Source organism: Drosophila persimilis, unplaced genomic scaffold, assembly GCF_003286085.1.
Source record: "Drosophila persimilis strain 14011-0111.01,24,50 unplaced genomic scaffold, DperRS2 tig00000868-arrow-arrow-pilon, whole genome shotgun sequence".
Taxonomy (NCBI): Eukaryota; Metazoa; Arthropoda; class Insecta; order Diptera; family Drosophilidae; genus Drosophila; species Drosophila persimilis.
In genome coordinates this window covers 107307-119480 of record NW_020825365.1, presented here as the reverse complement: position 1 = coordinate 119480, position 12174 = coordinate 107307, and the positions used below count along the sequence as shown (strand labels likewise).

The following is a 12174-nucleotide window of genomic DNA, read 5'->3' as shown; positions in this document are numbered from 1 at the left end:
TGGCGCAACGGCGAAAACAATCCAATTATTTTTGATTTCTTTTTACCACAACTTCCCCTCAAAATATCATCTGATTCGGCATGATACAAGTAATGCTAGATTTTCACAGATTTTCTGATTTTATCTAGATTTTTCCCCGTCGTCGCTTTTACTTTACCTGGCGTGGCGTGGCAAGGCAGGCATTTTCTGCGTGTGATAAAAACACATAAACAAAATATTTAGCCCTGAATTGTTTGCCAAAAAATGTTCAGTTTCATTTGCTTTTATTCATTGTTTTGTTGTTTTTGTTGCTGGTTATGCCTTGTTTTTTTTTTTTGCAATTTCTTTTGGTTTTTAAGGGTATATTTATTTCGTAAAGTTACAAGAAAGCCGTAAATGTAGAATCTTTATGATCTACATCTTGTCTACAAGTTGCAGAATCTAATTGGAATCGGCTCAATATTACTGACACAATGCATACAAAAAATTTCGCTTGGCTGTTTGAACACCTGTCCTCTCAGTGCCAGAGCAACGAGCTTTGAGAGTCATTACTTGTCGATAGAGTTCCGTTAAGGGGTATCTTAGTGTTGCAAACGCTTGTGGCGGGATTTCAATCTTTTGTTTTGCCGGCAACAATGGATTGTATAGGGATTCTAGAGGAAGGTGCCTCTGCGGCTCCACTACCAACAACAGCAAGTTAAATGTATAAAAACTAATCACAACAGCACCTCCTACTGCCTACCCTCCTTCCCCTCTGTAAATCCCCCTCCTCCCCCTCACCCTGTTTGCTCTTCGTTCCTGTCTCTTCTGCTCCCTATTATTTCTATAGTATTTTTCACACAATAAACGTGTAGTCGCCGCTAGAAAAGCAACAGCAACAAAATTTCGGGTGTGTAGAAAAACTTGCGAAATATTTTCCACTTGGCACGCAGCATGGCCGTATTCGTATTTGTAGACTTTTGTATGTGAGTGTTTAAGTGTGGGACTCTGTGTGAGTGTAACTGTATTTGAAATTTTGAGGTTTAATCCCAAAAGCGGGTGGGGAAATGCACAACAGATTTTCCCGAATTCAAGTGTTTATTAGCGGAAAATATCTAGAGAATCTATTGGTTAAATTGGTGCTTGAGAATAAAATATATATTATCCTATAATCAACTCGAGCTGCTGGCAACCACAGTTTGTTGCCAACCAAAAAAAAAAAAAAAAAAAAAAAAACCAGGGAGCCAGAAAACGTTCTTGATTCTGGGATTATAAATAGTTTGCCAAAAATCTGCTGCCTGCTGTTGCACAGTGCTGTGGTGCGGGTGGCAGCAATGTCTCTTCTTGCTATCATTGAAAATTCAATTTCAATTATTGTGTGTGTATGTGACTTGTCGTTGATACTCGTAGACGATGATGATTCTTCTTCTCCTTCTGGCACTTAAATGTCACATTTTTCAGTTTTTCCCCCTCACTATGTGTGTGTGAGTGTGTTGTGTGGCTCATTTTCTTGGCTCATATTTTCACAAATTAAATTTTTATTGAGCGTATCGTTTGGGCATAATTAATTTTAATTGAGGACACAGATACACACACACAGAGAGAGAGAGAGAGAGAGAGAGAGAGAGAGATAGAGAGCGAGAGAGAGATATACTCTTAGAGAGCGGTTAGCAGCAACATGGTCATCTTGGTTCAACATATCTATATTTATAGGAAAGAAAGGTTTCTCGTTTCAGGAACTGTAGATAGAACACTGCTACCACCAGATACTCTGAGATGTACATACATATGTTGCATGACGAAAGTTCACTTTTCACACCTCGAACCCACCAGAGGAGTATCCAACTGTCTGTCTGTCCTCCGTACATATTAACTTCTAATTCAATCATTGCATTCTCTTGGCCTAAAACCGGCCACCCTTTCAGTGTGTAAGTGTGTGTCCTCTCAAGTGTTACCATGAGGCAAGTGCAGGCTCTATAAAAGGCCAAAATTCAACGTCACAGAGGGAGAGGGAGGGAGAGGAGCGAGTTTTGTATACAAAACATGTCCGTCAGCAGCAGCCAGAAGAGCCCCAGGAGGGCTCCAGGAGGGGTGTGTGGGGATCAGGTACAAAGTAGCAGCCACCACTGGCAGGCCGTCATTGGACTGTTGGGCTGTTCGACTGTTGACGTTTGCTGCAACTCATTTGCATGCAACAGTTGAACAAAAACTGCTTTTAATTCAATTTCAGTGGAGAACTCGACTCTGAAAAAGCAGACTGCAATTCTAAAGGCCGGGACGGGCACGGGCACGGGCACAGGCTTATTAGCAGCCATTGTTCAAAGAAAAAGAAGAGGCTGAAGCAGCAACATGAAGGGGCGGGGCGGGGCGGGGTGCTGCAAACAATCAACGCCAATGAAGCGTAAATATGTCAACAGTACAGAACGGTTTTGTTTGAAAGAGAAACGTCATGTAATGCCAGTTAAGTCGCTTCCCACTCATTCATTTGGTCAGTTGGTCAGTCAATCAGTCCCTGAGTCATTCACTCAACCACTCACTAAATCAATCAATCGGTCAGGTGAACAACGACGTCACGTCTGTTCGAACATGGAGCGCGCTCCCAGAAACCATCGCTCAACCAGGTTTCATTCAGTATACCGGCGTCTGCTACCCATGCCAGACGGGCGATATCTGTTCTCTCTCTCTCACTCTGTCTACACCCCTACCCCACCCCCGCTCGCTGTCTCCCTCTCTCTGTCTCACTCTCTCTCTCTCTCGCACTCTCTTTGTAGACTGATAATGATTCAGTTAAGCGATTACGTTGAGGCATAAACAGTGATAACCGCCGCATTAAAAAGTGCCAGTCTTTTATTTAATCCCCACAAAAAGCAAACGAAAATATACGAGAAAAAAATGATAAGAAAATACCCACTTGAGCGTTGAAATCAATTGAAAAAAAGTGATACAAAAATATAAAAAAAGTGTGGAAACATATATTGTTTAAAGTGGCGAAAAAGTGCAAAGGCAGGAAAAGGTGATTTACAAAAAGTTAAATAGAAAAGCAACGAAAATGTCATGAAATTTCTTGAGGTAGGGTACATTGAAATCTGTGGAAATATCAATTGTGAGTTATAGAAAAAAATACTTAATTTCTGTGTAATTTTAAAGCAAAAACAAAAGTTAAAGCTTCTGAAAAGTTTTAAGTAAGAGCTAAAGCTGATTGTTAACGGAAAAGTCATCAGTCCTCGGAATATTTAAAGGTTGAGAGGTGTATGAATAGTTACAATTAAAGAACAGCTGAAATGTTAAAAAAAATAATCAATAGAATTCATGGAATATGATTTTCTCTTTTGTTATTTTGTTGTTATTAAAAAAAAAAAAAAACAACAAATGAATAAATCATATGTTGTAGTACTCGTAATACTTACATAAATCGCCACCTCCCCCATGCCACATGACTCATGCCATTTGCCATTGATAAAGCCAGACAGAGCCCAAAAAAAAAAAAAAAAAAAAAAAACACTTGGCAGATCAGACCAAAACAATATTTTCCATTTTCAATGCCAATTGGAGCGCCGCCTGCCTGCCTCCCTCCTCCACACCCAAGCAACAAATACAACACGCTCCTGAAAGTCTGTTGTTTTTTTTGTTTTTGTGTCTGTTTGTTGCATTGTGCCAGAGCTACCTGACACTTGTCAAACGCGGCGATAACATGCGAAATTTCTGGCAAACAACGAGCCAATACGGATTCCAAAAAGGCAATACAAGTTTATGCATATTAAAAACTATAAAATAAAACGCCTCGCCATAGATTATTTTATTATATATACATAGATGCATATATACATACACATATACACACATATATATCGTATATTTTGATGACTGCTGTGGCTGTTGTCTGCTGCCTGCTCTGTGGTACGAGTGGAAAAACACGTTTCCAGCATTATGACCAAAATGAAATGAAATGAAACGCGGCTAGAGCACAGCACACAACACAGCGCTGTGGCAATCGCCAAACGATTTTTTGGCTCTGGCGAAATGTAATCTGTATTTGAATATACCCTTTGAACGGGTGTCTAGGTAGAAAAAGGAAGCTTTTGTTGGTCAAAAAAACTAGTCTACAACTGTGGACTGAATCTTTTTTGTCCTATCTGTAACTCTGCTTCCATCTTCTATCTGTGTTTCCCGCGTTATGCGGTAGCGCCCTTCGCATGGGTTAAGTCTTCTATTTTCTAAGATATTTGGCTGACAAAATAAACAAACCCTTGACATTTGTATGCACATATGTATGTATCTAAGTGTTGCGCATCATGCGGCAGTGCGCCTCGGTTGCCTGGAACCACTATTTTAATATATACCTCTTTATCTATCTGTCTATCTTTCTTTTATCTATATTTCTCCATGCCCCTATATGCAAGTGTATCTATATAAAAATAGGTATACTCAATCCTTTCTTTCTGGTTATTTGTATACCCGATTCTCAAAATGAGTATAGGGGTATATTAGGTTTGTTCTGATTAGATTTGTGTAACGCCCAGAAGGAAGCGTTTTCGACCCCATAAAGGATATATATTATTGATCAGCATCAATAGTCGAGTCGATTGAGCCATGTCTGTCTGTCCGTCCGTCCGCCTGTCCGTCAATATGAGCGCCTAGTGCTCAGAGACTATCAGAGCTAGAGCAACGACATTTTGTATCCAAACTTCTATGATATGTCACTGGAATACACTCTGTATTTTAAAACTTCGCCCCGCCCAAAAGACGAAAATATGTGGCATGCACAATTTTTAAGATACGAGAAAAAGCGAAAACACAGAATCGCGGAATGCAAACCAGATCAATGATACGATTATAGCCAGAATGAAGAAAACCATTTCATTATCTCTCGCTCCGTCTCTTTCTAACAGACACGTGTCATGGTCGGCTGTGCCTATCGCTAAAAATGAGCGCCTAGATCTCAGAACTATAAGAGCTGGAGCAACCACATTTGGTATACACATTCCTGTGAAACCGAACCTGCACAAGTGTATTTCAAAATTTCGCCCCACCTCTTTCTCCCCCGCAAAGGACGAAAGTCTGTGGCATCCACAGATCTCAGAGACTATTAAAGCTAGAGCAACCAAATCTGGTATCCATACTCCTGTTAGATCTCACTACTACAAGTTTATTTTAGAATTTCGCTCCACTTTTTGTGGCATCCACAATTTTCAAGACTCCAGAACAATAAACACGCACAATCATAGAGAATGACCAAAGCTACCAGATTGCCGAATCTGTATCAGATCGGATCAATTTTAAAACCAAACGGAACAAATTAGTTTGCAGTGGCTACGCAACGCCTGACGACACGTTCTGACTGATATTGTGTCTCTTTTGCACGAACCCTTTGTCGTTCAGTGTTACGACTCGTCTGCCGGAGGGTATAAATGTAGAGCTGCGGTCGCAGCAGTGTTTTTCTAGTCCGTTCGAAATAGTGTTCTGTTTCTGGATTTACTCGTGTACTCTCGTATGTACTTGTGTGCTTGTGCACATCTAAATGGGTTTTCGGTTTTCGTCTATGACGTCTGCGTATTGTTTACAAATATACGTTTCAATTTGAAGTCTTATACACATTGTACCCTAGCGGATTATCCACGAGTACTATTCGTATTCGTATCTTATTGTATCATGGCGTACCGTACACCCATTCCTCCACCTCACAGACAGCGACACATGGCACTGAGGCTACGGCTATGAGTATTAGTTGTTGTTTTTTTGAATTTGTTCTTATGTGTTGTGTTTTCTCTCTCTTTTTTTTCTGGTATTCATTGCGCTTGCATAATCCTCCTTCGCACTTGTCGAAGCTGTCAGCAGCGATGTTGCTGCTGTTGCTGCTGCTGCTGCAGCTGTTATTGGCATTCAAATGAATATGTAAATGTCGCATATCTTGGATTGCTCTTTTTTTTCATTGGTCACAGAGAGAGAGAGAGAGGAGGCACGGGCAGTCATGGATATCAGTGGATAGTACGATTTGTTTTTGGAGTCGTGGCCAGAAGGTAAATTGGAAATAAAACTAAATGTTTATGAAGCCGCCAACAAATTGCCGGGCTGGGTTAAATGCGAGCACTCGTACGACAAGCATCGATTATGTTGAATTTGAACGTTCACAGCATCCTGTTTCCTGTGTCTTGGCCAAAAAGGAAGCTACACCCACCCACACACACAGAGAGAGTGGTGTGATGTGGCACACTACACCAACAAAAGGCCACGTCAATGTTGTAGCATACTTTAGGGCGCTTTGATTCGTGTATAGCTCCCAGCATATCTACCCGTACCCGCCATACCAGCCGTATGCATAATTGATGTTTTCTCTGGAAGTAACGATGCCACACAGATACACACACACCGACACATATGGAGAAATACACACTTTTGGAGGTGAGCTGAACTCCGCTCCTGGCAGTGAATGATTAGTTTTGGTCTCTTGGAGCGCTTAGACCCTGGGACTGGCCTCTTCGGCCGTGAAATCAAACTAAGTGCTCACGCTACAAATCCTTTATGATATCCTCTATACAGAAAAGGAAGTACATAAATATTTTTAAGCCAAACTGTGAAATCAAATATGATTTTATGTAACATTAGGAAGCCTCACGTAACTTTTAAGAACACTATTTACTTTAGATTAATAGAAATCCAAGGGTATCTAAAGCTTCTATACCTTAAAACGCATCATTCTTTCTCGGTTTTACAACTGTTCCAATTGAATGAACCTTTACCTTGTGTGTATCTGCAGAAAAGGGGCAGGAGCTTCAAGCCTTCATGCCCTCAAGGTTATATGTAGTTTTGACGACGCCTCAAACCTTTTTCTTTTAACAGGAGAAAGTACACCTGTTTCTGTCACTCTCCCTAGCTTTTTCCCTCTCTCTCTCACTGTATCTGGGGGAATGTGTAGGTATATGTTCTTCTATTGATTATCATCAAATGTTCGATGTGTGTCCTTGTCTTTGTTTATAATTTCCATAACAGCCCGAACTGTGTAAGGCCCTTTTCTTCATAGAATATTCATTTAATACAATTAATTTAAATTGATAACCATATATTTGTATTTATGTACGTTGCTGTTAGCTCATGATTATTTGTACAAAACTGCAAAACATCTGTGGACTTTCTGCCTGAAAAATATGAATATTTCTTCTTATTTTGGTATACCCTTAGTTGTTTTTGTTTTTTTTTAACGGATCAGTAAGTTTTCACTCTCATTTCCCATTGTGTGTGAGTTTTTGCTATTTCATGCGAGAACTGACTAATTCTAATGACCAAGGCGTTATCCCCTATCGCGAGTCGCCTGCCCATTGTGTTTGCAGCCCGTGAAAGTTGGAGACGTGTGTGTCTGTGTTGTGGCCAAGAGAAACCACTTGCATTCGCTGCTGCTGCTGCTGGCTGCCTGCCACAGAAATAGAATTGGCAATGGCTTTGGTGGTACGGTCTCAGGCCATGTGCCTGCGTGTGGACAACATGTCGCGCCACCATGCACACAGAGTGGGGCAACAAGCATTAAAGCTATGCTACAGCAAGAAAAGTGTTTGTGTGGGTGGGTGGCGTCGCGTCGCGTGGTGCATGTTTGTTTGTTTTTGTTTGGCGCTCTGCTTTACTGACCAATAAATGCAACAGCAACAGCAGCGCCGCACAGAGAACGGCATATTTATCTATTTATTTGCATTGCAATTTCAAATTTAGTTTAAATCAACAAACGACCGAGTAGAAAAACTGAAAGCATGAAAGTGTCACATCAGTCGCCCACGTCACAGAAGCAGCAGCAAAGTGTGGGGGAGACAGTGAGGAGCGGAGAAACAGCTGCTGGCCGTCCTCTACACGGTATTAATAGCCGCAACAACAATGTATGCAGAACCTTTTTAAGTTCCGAACAACAGAAATAACAATCGAAGTGGAAGGAAAAAGCAAAAAAGACCAATTGCCAAAAATAACAAAAAAAAAAAAACAAAAACACATTTGACAAGTGCATGTCATTCCGTCCCGTCTCGTCTCGTCCCGTCTGTCCTGTCCCGTCCTGTCCTGTCCTTTCCATCCATCACAAAATCTCTATAAAGGTTCTAAACCGTTTTTCTAGCCGTACTATTTATACTCCCCCGAAAAAGTGGCTAAAATAAAGATTATTGCATAAGTTGAGGCGTGTCTGGGAATGTCCGCTTTGGGGCAATGATTGCATGATGCAATACGCCCAAAGCGGCGTGCCAAGATTTTTTGTCGCAATTCGCATTACTGTCGCCACCAGTTAAATCATTTCGCTCAGGCACAGGCGCGGCATTTAATTGCGAATCATTATACTTTTCGATATGCACCTCCCATCCACCGACCACCGATATTTCTTTGTGCTATTCTAAAGCCAAAAAAATTTCCATAAAAAGTCTGGGAAAACACTGGACTCGGCAACTGCGTAAACAGAAAAAAGAATATAAAATAAAGGGAGATACAAAGATAGATACAACGAAAGATACAAAAAGAGAGAACTACTGAAAAGATGTTGAAAAGAATTAAAAAAAAAAATAATTTTCCTTGCCCCCCACCCAACAGGAGGGACGAATGGCGAATAGTGAATGGATTGTGATGCGGCCAAAGGTGTAGGTGGGCTGGCTGGTGGTACCACTAACTAGGTTAGTTGGCAGCGTTTAGTGTTTTGCATAAATAACTAGCACATAAGAGGAAGAAGCTCCCGCCCATGCGCAACCAAAGGCAGAGGGTGAAGCATTAGAATAAATAAATTTGTTAAAAGAGATGGACGAAAGTTAGTGAGGAGTAAAGAGAGTGTATATTTAATTAACATTAAGTTCAAACCAAGTAAAAAAAACTAATGAAATGAGTTTCAATTGTAAATTGTTATTGCACTCTGGGCTGGCTCCAGCTCTGGCATTTTGTCTTACATATCTTTTGTTCCTTTCACGCAATTACACAATCTCGCAATTCCTTTACTGCCTCTCAGCAATTCCATACTTATTTAGCTCTCTCAGCAAAGACAACAAAAACAACAACAACATGTCCGATCATGTTATTTCCTTGGCGAACTGCGCTACAAACTTGCTCTCGCAGCAACAACAGCAACAATGCGCTGCACTCAGCTGAGGCGGTGACTCTCTCTCTGAGGCCTCGCTCTCGCAAATGCAAGACATTGCCTTAAGCTAAAGAGTAACCAACGGGACTTTACTTTGCTGCCTACCCAGGCCCTTCCTCTAAACAAAAAACGTTGTCTGTGATATTCTATTCTCTTTGGTATACATTTTGAATGATCGACTAGAAAAACAACTGTTTTTAAAACTTAAAAAAACTTTAAATGGATTTAAATGTTATGACTTGTAATCCCCCGCGTACTAATCGAAATCGATTTTCTTTGATCTATTTCCAGAGTCTACGCACAGCGTGGACGGAGGACCTGCATCGTGGCGTTTAACGCTCGATCAGGATTTATTTGACACGCTCAAGGGTAATTTTCCAAGTTGGTTTCAGAGCAGCACTGGTTCTTCAGCAGCAGCAGCCAGCAAACAGCAGTTGCAGTTGCACCAGAAGCACCATCAGTACCAATTGGTGGCCACTCACAGTGTCATACCCATTACCATAGACACGAAGATCGGCAGCAACAACAACAATCATACACTCCAACAGCAGCAGCATCAACAGACAGCGATACTGAGCCACAATTCCAGCTCAAGCTCTGCATCGCCTGCTTCCTCCATTAGCTCCAATTGCTCAAAGAAATCCAACAGCAGCAGCCTGAGCAGCTGCAGCAGCAGCAGCAGCAGCAGTTACAGCTCCCACTCCAGTGGTGGTGGTGGCGGTGGTGGTGGTGTTGGTGCAGCGACGACAAGCCGTTTCCTCAACAAATCCACCTCCACGACGCCCGCCAAGGGGCTGGCACGGACGCTCAAGGCCACCCAAAAGACGCACAACGGCAACAGCAACAGCTGCCAGAAGCTAGGCCAACTGGTGAAGTCCGCCTCGTTGCACAGCCTGAGCAGTGGTAGCAGCGGTTGCAGCAACGGTAGCGGTAGCGGCAGCAGTGGCAGTGGCAGCTCCTCGCTGCTTGCCAACATATCCACATCTCCACTGACCACCGTAGAGCTCATCTCGAGCGCTGCCTGCAACGGTCTGCTGGCCACCAGGCTCAGCGGCAAAGCCCTGCAGCACTCCTTTCAGGATTTCATATTGCTGCACGAGGCCTACGACGATATGTCAGAGGGTGAGTACCCGGCTTCTGGAAACTCCTTGGGTTATGCTTTTTATTAGACTTTTTTCTCGCTCTCTCTCTGTCTGCGTCTGTTTCCAGGTGAGCAGCGACTGCATGCTACATTTCTGGGCAGCAGCGATGATGGCAACAATTCGGACTGCTACGATGCCAGACAATCGCCACCAAAGGCCATCGTTGATTCCAGTCCCCTGCAGCCAGCCATGGACAAGAACAAAGAATGTGAGTTGACGCCCCCTAAATTCTCTGAAAGTTCGGAATGTTCTGAATGCTCTGAATGGAAAAGAAGCATTATTTTTTGGGCCCTAGATCATAGTCCACGCCCACGCCAAAAGAACCATCTTGTGGCGGCTGTTTGGCATTTGTCATCTTGTTTTGGTTAGTCATAAATGCTGCTACATCCTCCACATCATCATCATCATCATCATCATCATCATCATCATCATCATCATCATCATCATCAGCAGCAGCATCACCGTCTAGAGAGCGTTTTCCCGCATTTACAAGTTTTAATGAAGCTGTCACAGGCGCAACAGGCAGACACTTGGGGCACGGCACAGCAACGCAGCGGGAACCCATTCATAGACTGAAAAATGTTCTCTATTTTGTCAACAGTTTTTCCTCGGCCTGGCCTACATATTTTCGGTGGCATTTCTCGAGTGAAGAGAAATATTCTTATTAATTTTGAATGGCCAAAAAGATGACAGCCGTCGGGCCATTGGATCTGTCTGTCTCTCTGTGGGGATGAGGCTGAGGATTGGGGTTTGGGGATGCATACTCGCTAATAGCTCTGACAGCTCGTGTCGCCTGCACCACTTGCATGGCATTTTTATACCCGACACTCAAAATGAGTATAGGGGTATATTAGATTTGTGGTAAAAAGTATATTTCCGACCACATAAAGTATATATATTCTTGATCAGCATCAATAGCCCAGTCGATTAAGCCAGAGAATGACAAAATCTACCAGATTGCCGAATCTGGATCAGATCGGATCAATTTTATAGGAGGAGAGCCATACTGACTATGTATCGGGTATAAATGTAGAGTTGCGGTCGCCGCAGCCACTCACAATGTTCCCCTTCGTTGTTTTTGTGTTTTTTTTGTTTGCTTTGTTTGCTTGTGGATCTAACCGGAAAGGCCAACGAAAAACGAAAGAAGTTCAATTACGCCGCCTGACCCTGACAAATAAGTACGAAATTCGTATTTATTTGGCAAATTTTCAGGCCGAAATGGGAGAATGGGGCAGGCAAAATGTTTCCGGCAGGCGCCCAAAAAGTTACCTAACAATAAACTGCATATTTAGACGCAACCACCAGCTAGAACCTGCCACTGCCTCTCAGTCCCGTTGGGTGTAAACATTTTGCCAAAGAATTTATTATAAACACATGGCCGACACACACATTCAATGATGGGGCGTCGACGGCAGTGGTGGTGTCGGTGTCGGTCGGTGCTGCTGCAAAATTTTTTGACAAATAAACACGGTACACGCGACCCCAGGAGTCACTAGAGGGGGAGGCGAGGGGGCGGGCTGCTGATTCAGGAGCCACATTTTCACTGCCTGTGTGTCGCACAGTGGTTGTGGCTAGAGCATATCCATTGTGCAGCCCAGAGGCTCCTTTTTGACTGTCACGATGCAATGGAAATGGCAAGAAGGTTACATTGTATCAAAGCAAGACATTTTCATGTGAATATTTGCTTGATTTTCTTTGAAAGTTCTTTGGAAAACTATTTAGTTTCTTAAGAAACCCCTTACTTTTTTTTATAGCAATTTACTCTCCAATTTAGCCTACTGTCTCTGGATCCCTGGCTGCCATTTCATACATTTTCTCTAGCACTGATACTGGGCAAAAGACGCCATCGTTCGATCACGTAATCGATGTTATAATACAATATATATAGAAATATATATCTCTGTGAGGCTCTCTACCAACTCGACCCATTCTCTCTTTATCTCATTTTCTCTCACATTCAAGAATTGTTTACCTGACCTTCGCCTT

General features: G+C 42.4%; 1 protein-coding gene across 3 annotated transcripts in view; it reads left to right on the top strand.

Moving 5' to 3' along the window:
• LOC6602725 (myocardin-related transcription factor B) overlaps positions 1-12174 on the top strand; it is a 50964-nt gene that overhangs the window by 28767 nt on the left and 10023 nt on the right. For all 3 annotated transcript variants that reach the window (XM_026993662.1, XM_026993661.1, XM_026993663.1), the window contains 2 exons: positions 9338-10168; positions 10256-10396. In XM_026993662.1, the coding sequence (XP_026849463.1) occupies positions 9338-10168; positions 10256-10396 (972 nt within the window). The remainder of the gene's footprint in view (positions 1-9337; positions 10169-10255; positions 10397-12174) is intronic.